Source organism: Rattus rattus, chromosome 1 (genome assembly GCF_011064425.1).
Source record: "Rattus rattus isolate New Zealand chromosome 1, Rrattus_CSIRO_v1, whole genome shotgun sequence".
Classification (NCBI taxonomy): domain Eukaryota; kingdom Metazoa; phylum Chordata; class Mammalia; order Rodentia; family Muridae; genus Rattus; species Rattus rattus.
The window spans coordinates 255,652,543-255,672,371 of record NC_046154.1 but is presented as its reverse complement, the minus strand read 5'-3'; the positions used below and the strand labels follow the sequence as shown (position 1 = coordinate 255,672,371).

The window sequence follows — 19,829 nt, the reverse complement described above, 5'->3', positions numbered from 1 at the left end:
AAAGCTTTAGCTAAAAGATTGGCTCTCTCACTGCCTCAGTTCTAAATTCTGCTCCTACAGACATAGCCACATTGCAACACTGGACCATGTGAAGAGGACACTGAGAGCCGCCTTCTGACCGGGCTAAGCACACTCCAACCAGCACAGCACCTCACGACTTCCGATGGGAGATGGGGCTCACTAATTACAGGGAGATGGATGCCACAGAGAGGCTGGGAGCAGCAGCCAGAAGCAAAGCATGTGGTCCCCTCCAGAGAACATCTCTCCCCTCCTAATTACATTAATTGCAATTAGCTCTCTCCTCCCTCACAATTCTCCCACTCTGACACCTGCCCAGGCCATTGGCTTGAGTTCAGCACCATTCTAGCTTCCAGTGGTCCTTGAGCTCATTTACATGGAGTCCCAGAAGTGAAGAGCTTCTGTCTTGCACCCCTGGGTGTGGACACCTTGGCATGCCTTCTCTAGATTCACCAGTGACCCAACACCTAGTCTTCAGAGCAAATTAATATCTCTCATCCTCAGCCTGAAATAAAGTCACTGCTGACAGACAGACACTTCATTTTTTCCTCATAATTCATTCACCCTAAAGGAAAAGTTTCATAAGTAATTAAATTGATTTTCCTTCCTATTTGGGACACAGATCTATTAGGAACAGTAAAGTAATGGAAAGCCTGTTTTTCCATGAGAATCCCTTTGGGAGGCTGGCAATCTTCATGTTCCAGCAAGAAGCACGTCTGGGATGCAGTGGAAGGAGCCTCAGCGGACGGGGAGCCAAGCGCACATCATCTCTCTTCCTAATTGACATGTGCTGTATACATTACATTCAGGAGGGGTTCACAGGCACTCTCTGGCTCTAGAAAGGCTCTCAAATATTAATGCAGTTTGAATCCTTCTTGAATACTGTTCAATGCTTATTACTGAAGCAAAATCTCAGACATCTGACATCACTGGCATCGCTAAGCAGCCGTGAAAGTGTGGCCAAACTAGCCACTTCTAATTACCCACAAGAGACTCACCGACACTTCCCTGAAGAAACAGATGGCCACGGCTAAGGTTGGGCCTTTGGGAGTGCAGAAGACACTTTCATAAAGCCAAGCTCTTCAGCCACACACAGACATACTCTCCCCATCCATCACTCAGAATGAGAAAGTCCTCAAAATGAAAACACAAGACAGCTCCACTACGTGTGCCTGAAGGTGACCAGCATAGAAGGACATCATTCTGACATCCTAACCCAAGCAAAGAATGAAAGAACTGTGCGAGCTGTGTGTTCTCAACTGGATAAAGTTTAGAGTCCACCCACAACCATGTTCCTAAACTTCACCAGCATCAATTTCTCTGTGATATGGGATTGACTTTAAGGACTAGAGAGAATATATGTATGATGTGGGGCGCTGTGTGTGCAGGCCACAGCAGGAAGGCTTACAGCTTTACAGTCCATCATGTATGGAAGGAAAATGCCCACAGACCAATCTGATGGACACAATTCCTCAACTGAGCTTCCCTGTTTCCAGCTATGTCTACCCTTAGGTCAAGTTGGCAAAAACTAACCAGCGCACTTCTTACCACTGAACCTATTTTCTTGTTTTTTAAAGACTTATTTATTTTATGTATATGAGTACACTATAGCTGTCTTCAGGCACCAGAGGAAGGCATTAGATCCCATTACAGATGGTTGTGAGCCACCATGTGGTTGCTGGGAATTGAACTCAGGACCTCAGAAAGGGCAGTCAGTGCTCCTAACCACTGAGCCATCTCTCTAACCCCAAGAGCCCATTTTCAAATCTGAAAATCAGCTGGCAATCTGCATAGCCTGTACATGTTCCAGACCTAAAATGTTAGAAGCCCATTTGGGAAGACTGCCCCTGGGCCATCACCTGAGCTAGCACTCCAGTGTAAGACAGCCTGAGCGATCATCTCCCCAGAGCTGAGGACGGTGAACCAAGCCCTTGCCACTCACTGTCCATGGCCCTCCATATTCATGAGACCCACATTTATGGGTTCTAAAAAAAAAAAAATCACAGCTCAAGATCTCTGTACAGAACAGGCACAGCCATTTTCTTGTCATTATTCCCCGATCAATGCAGAAAAACAACTGTTTACAGCACATTAACATGCACGGTATGATGAGTCATCTAGAGACTGGTTAAAGTCTACGGGAGGAGGTGAAGGCTGCATGCAAATACTGCGCATGCATATATGGATGTGAGCATCTGCAGACTGCACTGTCCACAGGGGCCCAGGAGCCAATCTCGATAGATGCACAGGGATTGCAATTGCTCAGCAACCATCCTGACTAAACCTGAAACATCTCAGAATTGCAAATCCTGATGGCACATTCCATATTCACTGTGGACAGACCCCACCTGCATAGGGCTCCTCACATACTGGGCTGCTGAGATGGAGTCATGACTCCAAATGAATAGGGTTCTGTTTCTTCTGTGTCCATTACCTAGGCACACTGCTTTTTCAATATTTAAAGGCCTTACTACCTTTCTGACGATGCCTACCTCCTTCTCTCTATAATGCACAAGATTCTCACCTCTAGGTTTAGGAACAGATGTGAACACTGGATGTCTGTGTTTCTGCACCTCTCCTCCCCTTTCAGCAGCCAGCCATCTATGAATGGCATCTATTACGTCTGACCTGAAAACACCACAGAAGAAGGGATACTCTGCAGTGTTGTTCTAAAAAGCAGTGTGACATTGCCTGCTAGAGGGTGGATACTGACTGCCCCCAAATCATCCATGAGTTAAGGGAGGGGCTACTCGTAAGTAGTGGAAACTTACAGAGGTAAGGCACCATGGGAGGACCCTAGGTCATTGGGGGAATGCTTCCGATGGTGTCACAGAACCCTAGCCCATCACTTACAAAGTCATGGACCTGCCACACCACATAGGCACGTGCCTCAATCATGTGCTGCCCCACCACAAGCGCACAGCAACACAGCCCAGTAATCTTGACCTTCAGCCTACAAAACTATAAACCTAAACAGACCTCTTCTTATTGTAAGTTAATGAGCCCAGTGTTTGGTAAGAGTAAAGGAAAGCTAAGGAACACAGAGCCCTGCCTGAGGGGTAGCTGGTGAGGAGATGCCCTCCCTACACATCCCTGAGATTTTTGTCTACTCACTAAAGTCACCATCACCTGAGGATGCAGAGTAAGAATCTGCCCCAACAATCAGTGTGCAATCTATAGTCTGCCAGCTAAGGTGTGTCCACTAGTACAATAGAGGCATGACTGCTACAGGGGTAACCAATTGCTTTCTGATTAGATTTGAGACCCACTCCATAGGAAGAATCAGTCCCTGGAAATGTATTCCTGATCAAAAGCCCAGAGCTGGGGACATCATAGGGCTCAGGGAGAACCTACTATTACTGTGTTGCTAAATGGATGGGTGGTCAAACTGCCTTCTAAATAGTTACAGTTATATCCATAGATCCATGTTGCCCTAGCCTTGGCCAGGGAAGCTTCTGTTTGCAGTGGGAAGTATTCAATTCACAGAACCATAACTGGTCAATGTCAAACATCATCACAGAGAGGGAACCTAAAAACCTGGAAGACTAGGAAGACTGGAGTGGAGCTTCTGCACATAGCGTGGCTATTGCACCCACAAATTCACAGCGGCGGTGCCTGCTTGGGCGTGGATTGCAACTTTATGTCATAGGTGAAAGAAAATTTTCATGAGGCCCACACACTTGCCATCCTGTTTGGAGGAGACTCTCATAAGGCCCTATGCATCCCTGAAGAACTACAGGCAACTGTTGTTGCTGAGAGGGAAAGTCATTTCTTGAGCGTACAACCACTGCTGCACTGCCCTTGCTCAAGTAGATAACCCCCCAATCCAAGGCAACCCTAATTAAAAGCAGTAGCATGTGACCACACGACCACACGTACATGAAGATACACACACACATACACATTCATACATGTGCACACAGAAAAGCAGAAAAGGGAATAGAAAGAAGAGATTTGGTGGAAGGAGAAGAGGGTAAAAGAAGATAATTGGGGGAACTTGGATCAAAGAACATTTTATATGTGTATACAAAGTTGTGAAAAAATAAAATTTTAAAAGAAAATGCCCCACTTTTATAGACTTCAAAAATGGTTCACACAAGGAGATTTTGCTAGTTTGCTTTTGGGTTAGTGATTTTATTTCCACTTTGTTGAAAGAGAAAACAGAAATAACACAGGTAGAGAAAGACAATGGCTGCCACCAAACACTGCTTACCAACATCATCCTCCTAATAGCAGATCAAGGGGATGACACAAGGCAAGATCTACATGCTCAGTACCACCTGGAGGCAGAGGAAGCAGGATTCGGAAGAACAGAAAGCCCAGCAGGCAGCCCTTCTCTCAGACTCCCTCCCAGGCCCAACCACCTCAAAGTTCCACAGAGGATAATGCTTCCAAGAGGAAGGAAGGGCTCCCTCTGAACTAGGCATGAAAATGCTCCTGGTGCAGCATGGATCCTAGACCTGAGACAAGAATACGGCACAAAACCCACAGACAGAGTCACAAGTTCGACCTAAGAGTCCGACAGAACAAACAACAGGAATGCCGGGCCCTCTCCATGTGCTCCCCCTGATTGTGGCCCACTGGGGTGGATGAAGCTTGAGTTCTGAGGTCCTCAGGCCATACCAGGAGCTCAGTGCACCCCAGCAGCCTCAGGAAGTTGCAAGAGCTCATGGTGCCCCATGTGCTCAATGAGGAAGAAGGTGCGATGGCCCAGGGCTTTTAAGGATGCAGGCTGCAGAGTAATTAAGCACTTAGCACAGCATCCGACAAAGTGAGCTCGTTAATAACAGCAGTTAAGCCTGATCCGCAAAGCACTTACACCTTCAATAATCTCACAAATGGCTTCACACAGGAGCCAGAAAGGAAGTATCATAACACCAGAGTAAGAATTCTGTAACAATCCATCAGTGTGCCAGCAGACATCTGTCTTCTCAGGTTGTCAGCTGAAACACAAAGTGACAAATCAGAACACAGTGAAAGGACCTCATAACTCAGGGGAATGCCTATGCCCCAACACAAACAAAGCACACAAGGGAAGCAGAAGGCAAGGCCACACCTCAGGAGAAGCTGTTGGCAGCTCCTGGGTAGTCACAGACTACAAGTCAGATAGGCCAGGAAACTCTGGAGCACAGGTCAAGTCAACTCCAAAGCCAGGCATCTTCCTAAGAAGGACCATGCTTCACATGCTTCCTTTCCAGAAACATCCATCAGAGGCTAGCACAATGCAACCAACGTGGAGGCTACACTGCTACAAAGCTGGCTGAACCAACCCTGTCCACTTCCTGTTAACCCAGAACTAGAGCACTCCTGTGGGCACAGTCACTCATGTACCAAGTCCAAGAGACTGCCATGCTGACTTCTGCTACACGCCACAACTGCAGTCGCCAGGTTCCAACCCACTGCTGGCTGTTCTGTGTGCGCACGCATGCATGCACATACACACACATACACATGCACACACACACACACACACACACACACACACACACACACACACACACACACACACACGTCTTTTTGCATTTCCTTCTAGGGCTGGCAAAGGGGCCCTTTACTTACCTGAGGCAAACACTCAAACGTGAATACTGGGGAGAAAACTAACTGCTGCTGTTCACCAACCCCTCCGAGCCACTGAGCATCTGAGCTCTGGGCCATGCAGCCTTGAAGGATACCACCATGTCTGTAAGTGCACACAGATGAGCTTTCTCCAGTCAATCATGTTAGATCATACCAAAGACAAGGGGAAATGGAAATCCCGCAAACGGCTGATGAAAGTGTGTAGTCAGTCATCTTTATGGTAAACTGCCCAGTAAATGCTGTCAAGATGTAAAAGTGGCTGCAGACGCTGATTCAGTGGCACCTCTTCCAAGAATGAGTCAGTCATTCTTGGTGCCTCTGATACTACAATGAAAAATAATACAAGTGCAGCCTAGAATGTATTTATTCAAATACTGTGTGTATTATCCATAACAGAAAAAGAAGCTATGCATGAGTTTGTCACCAGAAAAACTACCAAACTGTGATTTCTCCTCACAAATAAGGAGCTCCATTTTCTTTTTGATATGCAATTCACATATCACTCAATGAGGTCGTTTAAAGGTATTCTTAGTGTAAGGACCGAATTAAGCAGTCACAATCACCATCTAATATAGCATTTTACACCTCCAAAGGGGATCTTGCACTCATTCCCAGACCACCCACCCCACATCCTGGGTGTGTGTGTGTGTGTGTGTGTGTGTGTGTGTGTGTGTGTGTGTGTGTGTGTGTGTGTGTCTCTCTCTCTCTCTCTCTCTCTCTCTCTCTCTCTCTCTCTCTCTCTCTCTCTCTCTCTCCCTCTCGGCATTTCTGTTGCTGTAACCAAAGGCCTGGCAGGAAGTAATTACGAAGTTTACCATGGCTCAGTCCCAGTGTGCAGACCAGCACAGCACAGAAGACATGGTGGCAGGAGAACAAGCCTTCTGGTCCCACTGTATCAGCAGTTAGAAAGCAGAAGACAGACAAGGGGTGGGTTGAGACTAGAAAAATCTTAAGGCCTGCCACCAGGGCCCACCTCCCTTAGAAAGGCGCTACCTCATAAATGTTCAACAACTGTCCAGAACAGTGGCAGCAACTGAGAACAAGTGTTCAAACACATGGGCCTGTGGAACAGTTCACATTGAAACCACAGCCCTTGTCATGGCCAGCCTTTCTAAGGTAGACACGAAGAGCTGGCTCGATGGGTCCAATTTGCCTTCTCTAATGATTAATGACAGTGACGATTTTCACACATTTTCATTGGCCATTTGCAAATCATCTCTGGAGAAATGTCCACAAGAACAGTTTTCCCTTTCTTTAAACTAGGCCGTCTTTCCTGAGTTACGAGGTCTCTGTGCACACACACCAGACAAAGACTTCTGGCACACTTATAATTGGCACACACTCCCCCTATTTGGCTTGTCACTTCATTCTTGATGGTATTGTTCACAACACAAAGCTTTTCATTTGAGGAAGCCCCTTTTTTTCTTTTGTGTCTTTGCTTCTGGCAAGACATCTGAGAAATTATGGTCTGACCCAGGTCCTGATGGCTGACTCCTCTTCATCATCTCATAAACCCCCTTGTTTCTATTTGTTTGTTTGTTTGTTTGTTTGTTTGTTTGTTTACTGAGCCAGAGTCTCACTACATAGCTGTGGCTGGCCTTGAACTCACCTTGAACAAGACCAGGCTGGACTTCAATTCTGAGCTCTACCTGCCTTTGGCTCCTGAGTGCACCACTGTTCGTGCCTGGCCTCTCATGATCCCTTAGACTGAGGACTGTGGCCCGCCTGCTGCTGTCCCCTGAGAGGCAGGGTTAAAGGTTTATTCCTTCGAGAGATGATATCTAGCTGTTCTAGGACCATCCCTTCTAGTACTTCTTTGTAAAATATTTTTATTGCCAAAAGGGTCATTTATATTGGGTTCTGTCAATATTTTTTGCTATACTGAATGACATAAGCACTTGTTTTAGTCTCTGGTCTGTAGATAAAGGGTAATACATTGATTTTCATACACTGAAGCATTCTTGTCGTCATGGAATAAACTCCACTTCTCATAATACGGAATCCTTTCTCCACTTTGCTACACTGGGCTTGCTAGCGTTTGCTAAGGAATCTCAGTGTATAGTGTTCCGCTGGCGGAGTCTCCCTCCTGGTTCTGCTCACAGAGCAACAATGGCCCCCAGTGGTTAGTGTAAACCATCCCTTCCTCTTCTGTTTAAGAAACTCTGTGACACAAGCATGTTAATTCTTTATCATACCTACGTATGTTTTGGCATTATGGGACTATTTTAAAGATTACTAGTGCAATCTCATATATATGTAATATTTAGATATGTGTTATATCTACAAACAAGTATGAGAGAGAGGGTAGGGGGAGGAAAAGAAACCAATTTCCAGGAAGCGCCTCATGGGACTGTAGAGCAGGGCAAATGTGAAATCTAAAGGTTTGTGGGGCAGATAACTTAAGGCACACACCCTGCTTCCTTGGCACAGCACTCTTTCTGGCCACAGCCTTCAAGTGCCCAAAAGGCGGAAGCCCACCTCTACATTGGGGGTTATCTGCTCTACTCAGAGGCAACTGATTTAAATGTCACTCATGGAATTCACAACTGCAGCCACACGCACTGTGGCTAACCATCAGCCTGGCACACTGAATCATCAACACAGTGTGCCCTGGCTAACCATGTCCTCCACGGAATTCCTCAGCTCTGAACTTACTTTGCGGGGTTACTCATGAAACCCCCTTGGTGCTCTGCAGCTCTGAAATTATCAGTCACCTTCTCCAGTGCCTCCCTCTCTCCCTTCCTCTCTTTTTCAAGCCTGCTCAGGTCACCGAAAGCTGTGGGGACCTTCCTTCTCTGGTCCATGTCAGTTATTTCCGTTCTGAGCTAGCATACCCATCCCCCGCTGTTTGTTCTTCCACTGTCAGCAATTGTAACCGCATCTGAGTGCAGTTCGCCCACTGTGGGTCTCTGCTGGGATAGAGCCGGGCTGCACCCTCAGGTTCTGTGTCTATTTTTACTTTCTTCATCTCACAGGGACTTCTTGTGTCCTGAGTTCTAAAATTCCCATTTTTTTCAGATGGTCACTGATTTCTGCTCTGATGCTACTATCTAGAAGAACACAGATGCCTGATTTGCATGGGCTCTCTTAGTGCCAGTATTTGTCCCACACGAAGCAAGTGTCCTGTGCTCTGGAAAGGAGCACGTCCTCTGTGCTGCTGAGAAGTGCATGGTTCTTGCTGGCCCTCCATCTTCCAGACCCTCGCTGGTCTTCTGCTGTGTTTTCCCACCCATTATGATAAGCACTATGCTACCACTGTTTAAACATTTCTTTTCAAATGTCGAATGACTCCATAAGTACTTGAATAGCAAAGAGACAGGTAATCCTGAAATATGCACACATGCACACAGTACGTACATTGTGGCTGCCATGTACAGCGGTGCACTGACAAGGCCTAAGAAAACTCCAAATCTCCCAGTGACAGCTTCTGGCCCATGTGGGCCACAGTGTGACCAAATTTGTTTTCCAATCTGTCAGCGGGAGCCCACTGCTCTGGCATTTTGTAAATGTTTGTAAACTCACAGGCACTGGGGTCCACACCTGTGTCGGTAACACTCTATCCACTCACGCCCTGTCTGCACTTCCTCCTGGGTGACAACGGCCACAGAGGCTGCACTGTGCACAGATGTTCCTTTTGTGCCTCTGCAGGCTTGGGAACAAACTGTGGATGGACAGACGGACAAACAGACAGCAGCAGCACCTCCCCACTGAGCAGCACTTCAGGAAGCCTGGCAGATGAATTTAGCTGCGGTACGGGCTTACATCACACATGGGAAAGACGTGTACACTGAGGTAAGCCTGAAGGCCAGCGTGAGAGCACACACTTCTGAAACTGATGCTGAAGGAGAGGCTTCAGCATCATCCCCTCTTGGCTGTCCCTCAAAGTCCTACTTCTGTGGAAATGCATGCTGGAGGGGCGACCATGAGCGTAACCCAGCCATGTCCAGTCCTCTGGCATCGATGTGCTTCCTGTGTAACCAGTGTGGTTACAGCCTGGCAGCACCACATACTTCAGCCATATTCAGAAACATTGGCTCCAGAAAGCAGTGCTAAGAGCAAGCTGTACTTGAAGTTCTGATATACCCGGGAAACAAAGAAATAAATATTCTTAATGCCCAGGGGGAAATGCATTGTTTGTTCCAGTCCCCTGCCATGTTTGCTTTCAAGAGTAATTTATGAGAGGATGACATACAGAATCAAATCAACCTGAGATTAAGCCTCCTGAGCGAGGATCCACTGTGAGGCCGTCTTCCCGTGCAGCGCCGTCATCACCATTCCTCCCGAGCAGCCGACGAACATTCAATTACCCTAAGGTATCAGCCCGAAGTGCCTGGTCAAAATTGTTTCTAAATTGAAATAGCAAAGACGCGTGGGGGGAATGCATCTTTGTTTTTTGTGGCTTTGGTTTTTTTTTTTTTTTCTCCTATACTCAAAATATTTATTTAAACTAAAATACATCCTCTGCCGGAAATGTGTGAGCCAAGGTGATGGAATAATGCTTCTTAATTTTAAACCAAATTTAACATTCTTGGACAGAATATGATAGTGACTGTTTTAAAAGTACAGGATTTACTTAAAAATTATACCATGGGGGGGAGGGGATGCTTAAAAAAATCCAATACCGGCAGAATGAGTTCATGAATTATAGGACCTTATCTCACAGAATGCCACATGCAGGAGGCAGGAGTAGATTGAGGCAGGAAGACGTCTCAATACAATAGAGAAAGCGTATCAGTGCAAGCAAAGCGCTGAGCACACGGTGTGCTGCCAATTGCAGTAATACAGGTGTGCAGAAAAGGATTCAGAGGGAGCGCCAAAATCGCTGTCACCCACAGGCGACTGCTGGCTGCCTGTAGAGCAAACCTCCTCCCATCCGATAATGTTTACTGTGTCCCAGGAACCTGAGCGAGCCCTGAGCTAGCTAGAGGAGAGAAGTCCGAAAGAGTGGCCAGCCCACTTTTTCTTTCCCTCTTAGCTGTACTTTGCAAAAATAGTAACCCTCTTTCTCTTACATGAGTTTACAAGCCCTGGCTTTAACTGCACAACAGAGAGACAGCTTAGGGATTCAATCCAAATGGAGTTGCCAAACTCCTACTGTGCATAGCATGACACCAACTTGCCCAGTCCCAAGTGCAAGGAAAAGGCAGACGCCCAGGAAGGTGCATGCAAACCGACTCAGCCAATGGGTTCAGCTGCTTGCTTGCCTCCTGTTGAGCCATCTCTCCAGGCCTGTGGCCTCTTCCCTTTGCTATGTGATCTTGAAGATCATGTGGGCCCTCTCAGACAGACCTGCCTTCCTCACAGCTAATCCACAGCAGTGACTGCCCACTCCTCTCAAAACTTCTGAGACTTGCAGCCCATGCACAGACCTTTCCTCAGAGCCTGCAGAAAAATCGACTGTAGGGAGGTTTGCAAGCCTAGGTCACCCATGCCCTCCAACCAACAACAGCTCCAGACATCTCTATGAGATGTGTCCATCTCTCTAAAGCTCTCCAATACACTATCATGGTCACCAATTCATCCTTCCTGGGCCCAGAGTCTCTCCTCCACATGGGGCTATTTCTCTGAGTCTGTAGCTTGAAAAAAAAAAAATTTTAACTTTTATTTAGTGTGCGTGCATATTCATCTTACCTTTACCTGTATATATTCATGTGTGTAAATATATGTATACATATACGTGTATGTATATTATGTTCAAGTGGGGGAGAGGAGGCCTTGCAAGAGCAGCTCTGAGCCCAGGTCCAGATTGACTTTCAGAGCACAGTTCCTATCTCCTCTCATCATTGTTTCTCCTAGACAATTAACACCACAGTCATGGCCACTCACCCTGTCTGCTAATGATCAGGAAATGCATTAAGAATCACTTGGGTCTTACAACGTAAGACGATGGTAAAGCAGTTAAAACAACTTATTTACCACATTAATCAAATGGCCCATTTAGCCTGAACCATCAATTCTCTAATGGCTGAACTTCGCCATTGACTGAGGATCACAGACAGGGGTCCTACAGCTCCAGGACCCTTGTTACCTCTCGGATGGTCCTGACAGTGGCTCTCCGTCATTGCTTAGCAATGACCTATGATAGAAGCAGCTCACTGACTGGATGCATTGCCATCGTCAGGGTGACCAGTCCTTGATTGATCCCATCTCTCCAGATGACCACAAAAGGAAGGATCTGCAGCTGACTGAGGGCTGAAATGCTCTAGCCTATAACCACACAAAAACAAGGCAGTGCCATACAAGAGGTAGGCTCATGAGAACAGACAGTGTCAACTTTAAATCAGCATTCAAACTGGAGAGTGACCCATCCTGTGTGCTTAATGTTTTCACACATGAATCAGAAAGTGCACATGTTACTAATCAGACATGTAGTAAATGCTAAACTGCTCAAAGCAGGTAATGTCATGCTATGGTTTGCTACCCTAAGGTAAATGAAAGAAAGGGATGCATGAGCAGGTAAGAGGACACAGTGAGTGGGTAAAGAGGCTTGTTGCCAAGCCTGACAAACTGAGTTCGATCCCCAACATCCATATACTGGAAGGAGAGAAATGGCTTCCACAGATGGCCCTCTGACCTCCACAGGCATGTTGAGGCTTGCACCTACCCTATCTACCAACCAACCTGCCTATACACACATGCACAGCTGCACGCACACACTAAAGGTCAAAAATATATATAAACATACAGAACTCTGAGTCACGACACAGTCTACCTCTCACACAGCTAACTGATCTGAAAACCAACCTGAGCCCACCTGGTTCACAGTTATACACAAAACACTGAACTAGTCACACTCTACTAGTCACACTCTACTAGTCACACTCTACTAGTATCAGACACTAACCCGGCCCTGAAAGCCAGGGCACTGAAGCCACAGGAGAAACCAAACTTCCAAACAGACTCAGTTCTCCCACATATTATTTTAGAATGGGATGCTGTCCACTGCGAGTATATCTGCAGTGACTGATTGGATTTAGGGGAGGTTTTTCAAGCTGGCCTCCAGGATAAGACTGTCCCTGTCCAGGATTAGTGATGGCTATTCTTAGTTGTCGAACTTGACTACATCTGGAATTAACTAAAACCCAAATAGCTGGACACACCTGTGAGGAATTTTTTTCCTTAATGAAACCATTTGAAATGTGAAGATCCACTTTTTTTAATTTATCCACTTTACATCCTGCTCACTGCCCCTCCTCCTGCCACCCCCTCCTAGAATCCTTCCCCCACTCCCCTTCACCTCTGAGATAGAGGCCCCTCCCCCAGACATCCCTCCACCCTTGCACATCAAGACTCTGCAGGACTAGGCACATCCTCTCCCACTGAGGCCAGACAAGGCAGCCCAGCTAGAAGAACATACCCCACAGACAGGTAGCAGCTTTAGGACAGCCCCGCTCCAGTTGTTTGGAACCCACATGAAAACCAAGCTTCACATCTGCTACATGTATGTGGGGAGGCCTAGGTTCACCCCATATATCCTCTTTGGTTGGTGGTTCAGTCTCTGAAACACCCCAGGGTCCAGATTAGTTGACCCTGTTGGGGAAGATCCACTTCTACCCTGGATCTTGAGGTGGGAAGACCTACCTTTAATCTGCGTCACACCTTCTGCGGGCAGCATATGTAAAGTGCGTGGAAGAGGGCAGTTTGCTGTTGTTCCCACTTGCTCTAAGTCTGGCTAGCAAGTCCATCCTCCCCTGAACTGCTTCCTCGGAATTCCAGCATATACTGAAAACCAGCTGAGACAGCTGGCCTCATGGACTCAACAACTACTGGATTCTTGGACCTGGCAGACAGTCATTGTTGGATTAGCTAGACCACAGCCTGTAAACAATTCTAATAAATGCCCTTTCTAGATAGATGGAGAGATGGACTGATGGACAGACACAGATTCTCTCTAGAGAACCCTGACTAGCACCCTGCCACTCGTTAAGACTGTGAGAGGCAACTTTCGGCACTGGTGTAAGTATGCAGGGAGGACAGCAAATCCACTGATGTTCACACTGGGTATCCAGGAGGCACAGTGTTGTGGTGTGCACCTACCTGTGTACTCGCAAATGAAGACCACGAAGAATGGAGTGACCAGGTCATTTATTCCCTGAACATATCCACTGGCAGGGTGTCGGATGGCCCAGATAAACAAGATCCTTTCGAAAATCTGAAAGAAAATGGAAGTGGCAGTAAAGCAAGAAATAACATGGTAAAAATTTAAAACGCACTCACGTTTTTAATTAAAATATATGCCATCAATATTTCTCACTGTCTCCAACACTAAGGCACAAAGCATAGACAGACATCAATCCTAGTTTCTCTGCAGAAGTCCAACAATCTTCGCTTTTTATTGACTCACAAGCACCACAGTGTTCTACCAAACCCTGGGCTCAGTTCTTCCCCAGCGCCAGCATCTCTGCTCCTTGGAGACAAGTAGATCATAGGGACACAGAGCAGACCAGAGCTTGGTAGACAAGGGCTCTTTCCTTCGTGATAGATGGGTGGTCGTGGAAGAGGGAGAAGGGGAAGGAGGGCCGGAAGGAAGGAGGGATGCAGCACATGTGTCTGCATCCGCGTTCCGCAAGAAAGTTATCTCCATCCAAGAAGACACACGTAGAAAACCTGAGCCTGACTATGTTGAGTACCCTGACTTCCTTCCTCCTCAGGACACTCACACTCAGCTGATCCTTCCTCTTCACCATCCCACTCACTCTGCTCCATCTTCCCTCTTGAGATAATCTTTCAAGGTACAGTACTCCAACACCACCCTACATGCCACCCTACACATATCTATGCACACCTACACTGATGGCTTAAAGATCTTCCTCTCATCCGTAAGCTTATCGCCCAGGTCTCCCAACTCTGGCCCTGCCCCAGGGGCCTCTTCTAACCCTCCTCAGAGGCCAGCAGGTTGCCATCTCAGTTCCCCCAGCCCTAAGGACCTCTTCTTGCCTCTGGCTTAACTGCTGGTATTTGAGACCAGTTCCAAGCACTCCTTTCTGTGCTGTCTGCTCTCTGCCCCCCTTCTTTATGGAAGAGCCAGTCACATCCTACCTTGTGACTCTCTGCTCTCCCTCCTTTCCACTGTCATTCACTGGTGGCTCCTGCTTAGAGCACATGAACCCCGGGATTTACAAAGGAGCCCTGACAAGCAAAGCCTCTGATCCCAAGGCCTGGGGTCTACCATTGGCAAACTCAGACCCCACTCCCACAGCAGTACAGCATCACCCGCTGTTCATGAGAATAACAAGCCGTCACCACCTGTAGCACAGCAGGCGCCAGCTCAATATTTGCTGAGTGAGTGGCACGCTCATGCATACAGATTCATATACATTTTTCATCAGTCAATAGTTTCCTAGAGAGAAATGAATATTTAAGCAAAGTTCAGAGGCTGGGGTACAGCTTACTAACAGAGCACTTGCCTAGCAAGTGTGAGGGCCCTGCAAACAATCACTAGCACCACAGAAAAATTAAAATAAAATAAAAACAAGTTCAGAAGCTGGGGACATAGCTCAGTTGCAAAGTGCCACCCTGCAAGCACAAGGGCCTCAGTTAGGATCCCAAGAACACATGTGAAAGTCAGGGCGGCTATAAGCCCTATCATGTAATCATATAATCCTGGCAAGCAGGGCAGGGACAGGTAAATCCCTGCAGCTCAGTGTCCAGCCTGCCCAGGCGAATCTAAGAGTTTCAAGGTTAGTGAGACAAGCTGGCTCCAGAAACAAAAGTAGGGGCAATCAAGGAAAGACACTCGATGATGACCTGGGACCCATGCACACACCAGTCCACACTAACAAATACATCACACGCACGCACGCACACACACACACTCACACTCTTAGAAATCTGACCCTCCTCAGAGGCCTCAGTACACAGGAGACTGTCACAGCTACCCAGGAGCAGAGCCCCATCTGCTCACACCCACACAGGCAAACAAGACATATGCTGTGCCTTGGCCTTGCACACACATGAAAGGCCTGAGAAGGCTGAAGAAGGCGGCTTGAGCTGGCCTGGGCTCCTAAGACTTTGGCTCTAAGCACAAGCTTCTATCAGTGGGTCTCCAGGTAGACTCAGGACCACCCAATAGTACCAGCACCTTCCTGGGAGGAAGAAGGCAAACCAGTAGCAAGCACAGAGTTTGTGCTGAGCACAGAGGAGCCCAATTTGCAAAAAAGAGGCCAATGCTTTCCTGCACCTCTGCAGAGATGCAACAGCCCTCGCTGAAGGAGCCTCAAAGCAGGGCTCTCCCAGGTGCTGGTAACACAGCACACCCTGTCATTATACTGTAGCTGAAAAGGCAGAAAAATCCAGAAATATTCCAGTTTCTTGTGAGCAAAGGAAAGCTCACAGTCAGCTCAGCTGTTCACAACTTAATTCCACTAGATCTCTCTCAATGACCTGAAATGTCTACCTTACGGCTTTGTTTCTATAACCACACAGGCGTAGGCTTCAGGAGAATAAGCTAAGACTGACTTCCAGTCAATGGGCAGTGGCTGGAACTGCAAAAGCAGTCCTGATCCCTTGGTCACTTAATATCCGTTGAACCTTCTTTGTCCTATCATCTGAAAACATTCTTGGAGGTGGGAGTCATTCTTCATGAGGCCATAGCCCGCAACTTCATGAAAAACCCTTGGATTTTTCTACCAATTTGAGCAGAAGGGTGGAAACAACACGCTCTCTCAAATAGGACTGTCTGTGGTAGCAGGGTCAGCTCAGCAAAGAACAGATGTAAGGAGAAGTTCACATCGGGTGCAGAATGTTAACTCAAGCTGAAGTGCTGTGGGGAAGCACACATGATCCACCAAAGGGCATGACGAAAGAGGCCTTGAACCATGGATGTGCCTACTGGAAACAGACTGGTCTGAGAGGCCCTGACCATGAACACTCACAGACATTATTAGCCCTTGGAATTCTGTTCGACATTCTTGATATCCATGTCTGTTGGAGGGAGCTACATTAAAAGTAGCACAAACTTTGAACTCTTCCCAAAGGCTCATTTCTGAACCCCCGTAAAGAAAATATTTGCTACCACATGTTCCCCCAGGTCTGAAGAAATCAAGAGGCCAGGCTGGGGCTCAGTGGGTTATGTGCCTGCTGTGCAGGCATGAGGCCCTGAGTTCAGAATCCCAGCACCCACCAAAAAGAAGTCAAACTCCTTGGAGAATGACAAGAATTACAGCACTGGGGTTGGGGAGGGAGAGAAGGGAGGTAGGGAGCTCACAATTATCTAGAACTCTAGTTCCAGGGGATCTGACCTCCTCTTCTAGCCTTGGCAGGCTACTGCATGCATGTGGTACAGGCAAACACTCATTTACATAAAATAAAAAATAAACACAAAATCAAAACATGAATTCCCTCCAAACTGATTAATAAGTGCAACTCAAAATGGGGGAGTCCAGGACACCCAACAAGCTGACATCAGCATATAAGGAGAGACCATGAAATATAACAGGAACAGGAGCCTGGGCCTGGCCCAAGACTCAAGACTATAACAACCAAGGCCAAGTCAGGACAAAAAAAAAGATAGATGAACCAAGGGAGCCAAGGCCAGCCAAAGGAGCCCTGGCACACTGGATATCCTGAGAGACAGCAGACAGGTATGGCTACTGGTGGCCAGAGCCACAACTGGCTTTCCACATGGGAGCCATTCCAGAAAATGGAAGTACAGAAGAGCAAGCCACAAGAAAAGGAGCCATGATGGAGGGATCACAATACCCAGCCTCAAACTACACTACAAAGACACAGGAACAACACCAGCACTGTGCTAACTAACAACCACAATGGCAGACACACAGGCCAAGGGACAGAGGCTCAGAAACGAACCCACACAGCTGTGCCCACCTGACTTTCCATAAAGGTGCCGAAGCCCACAGAGAGGGAAAGACGGCCTTCTTCTAAACCACTGGAGAAGAATGACTTAGATCCTGTCTGTCGCCCAAGTGATAAAAAAAAAAAAAAAAACAAAATGGATCGCAGGCTTTAACAAGACATCACACTTTGAACTTCCAGAGGAAAACACAGGACTAGGGCTTTCAGTGGTCAGGACACCTCAGCAAGAACTGATAAACGGGACTATACAAGGCACCCAAGGAAACACCTCGGGTGAGTGCAGAGACAGCCTGCAGGACAGACGGGAGGAGGGCTTTGCCTTCTCACGAGTGGGAATCTAGCCTCTACAAAAACTTCAAAGAGCTGAACACCAAAAACATCCATAAATGGACAAATGAACTGAGCACGCAGGTCCCTAAAAAGGAAAGAGATCGGGCCAACAAATACATCGACAAGGGTCCAGCATCCTTGGTCATGTGGGTAATAACAAATCCAAACTGTGTTTAAAGTCTGTCTCACCCTAGTTGAAATGGCTACCTTTGAAGCAACAACTAACGCTGGTGAGAAAGGAGTGTGTCATCCCTCAGCTGGAGATGTAACCTGGCGTGGCCACTGTGAAAATCAGCCTACAGTCCTCAAAGCACCCAAAACAGAACTGTCATATGATCCTGTGACACCACTTCTGGATATTTAGCTGGAAAGCACGTTTACAACACTATGCACAACAACCAAGTAACAGAACCACCCCAGATATCCATTAGCATATGAATGGATAAAGAAAATACGGTATATGTAGACAAGGACATTTTACTCAGCTACAAAGGATAAAATTGTGCCATCTACAGGAAAATGGGTAGAACAGGAGTGCATCATGTTAAGTGACATACTCAAACGAGTATCACACATGGTGTGTGTTGGGCTTTGCTGAAGGAGGTGTGTTACTAGGAGTAGGATTAGAAGTTTCAAAAGCCCACACCTGGCCCAGTCACACACCCTCTCTCTGCTTGCAGCTTTCATATCTGATGTGAGCTCTACGCTGCTGCTCCAGTGCCTGCCTGCCTGCCAGTGCCATGAGCCCTGTCGTGATGATCACGGACTCACCCTCTGAAACTGTAAGGCAGCCTGATTAATGCTCTCTCCAATAAGCTGCCTTGGTCATGGTGTCTCCTCACAGCAACAGAACTATAACTAAGACAGCAAGTAAAGTGACAAGGGTCACACAGACGTGGGAGATACCGGCCCCAGTATTGCCAGGCTGTGGAGATGCAGTTCATTGCTCTAACCACAGCATGCCCACATGGGGGAGAAAAACCAATGAGAAGAGTCAGGGACCAGCTTCTCCCTGGCAGGGCCTGCAGACCATGATGAGGCTAGGACACGTCAAATGAGGTTCTTGCCTTACAGAGTTTAGGGTGGGGAGACTGCAGCACAGCCACAGCAAGGGGGGACCAGGTGGCTGCTGCCGGGGCCCCAAAGTACCTTCAGCCACCTGGTCAGCACCGGTGCAGCAGCAGCTCAGGAGGCCTGTCAACAGGGCAGCAGAACAGTACTCCAGAAGCAGGGACCAGCATATGACCCCTGCCCCACCCCCTCCCCAACCATACCTAGGCACATGGGGACCAGATCTGGATCTGGGGAGGCCCCACCTCTACCTGTAAAACCTTAAAGCCTGACAGAAGAGGCTAATGCTCCATGCGTCCCTTCTCTCCCAGTCACAGGTGGCTCCTATATCCACTCGAAGTTGCAGGTCAAAAGTTCAGTTTCACAGCCTGTGTGGCTCACTCTCCCGAGTCTGTTCACGTGTAACAAGACATCGCATCCTGGTAGCAACCTGACTTCTGAACCCGAGACTGCTCTAAAGCAGAGGGCAGACAACAGGGCAGCTGTGGAGGAAAGGCCACTGGGCAGATACTGAACTTGGCAACATCTGCTCTTGAATATGGTCTTCAACAGACACAGGACAAGCCACAAACAGCTTGGTGTCACAAGTCATGTTAAGATGGAGTTCATCAACGAAAGGGGCAGGGACTAGAAAGTGAAAGGTTGCTAAAAAGTGATCTTTCTTTCACATTACAGTACTGGAGAAAAGAAAAAGGTTGATTTCAGGAAACACCGCAGAGCCCCACAAGCTGCCACACGAGGTTCTACACTCAGGACCCAGCTTCACCTTCCCAGCTCCCATCCAGCGAAGCAACTCCATGTCACCAGGCTGTGACCAGGGAACAAGTAGTACCACACGGCCAACTCACATGACCCCATGGAGAAGTGCCTGCTCGTTCCTATCTGTGTCTTACTGTAACTCCCTGCTGGTGGGATGCAAATGGGAATGAAAGCCAAGCAGATGACTGGACTCTGAGGTTGAAGCCAAGCACACAGGGCCGACCGACTGACAAACAGCTAGCCCCGGGCACAGTCATCAA

General features: G+C 47.5%; 1 protein-coding gene across 2 annotated transcripts in view; it reads right to left on the bottom strand.

The window, feature by feature from the left end:
• Positions 1-19,829, bottom strand: part of Tbc1d22a (TBC1 domain family member 22A) — a 291,146-nt gene that overhangs the window by 171,833 nt on the left and 99,484 nt on the right. For both annotated transcript variants that reach the window (XM_032919220.1, XM_032919227.1), the window contains exon 8: positions 13,633-13,747. In XM_032919220.1, the coding sequence (XP_032775111.1) occupies positions 13,633-13,747 (115 nt within the window). The remainder of the gene's footprint in view (positions 1-13,632; positions 13,748-19,829) is intronic.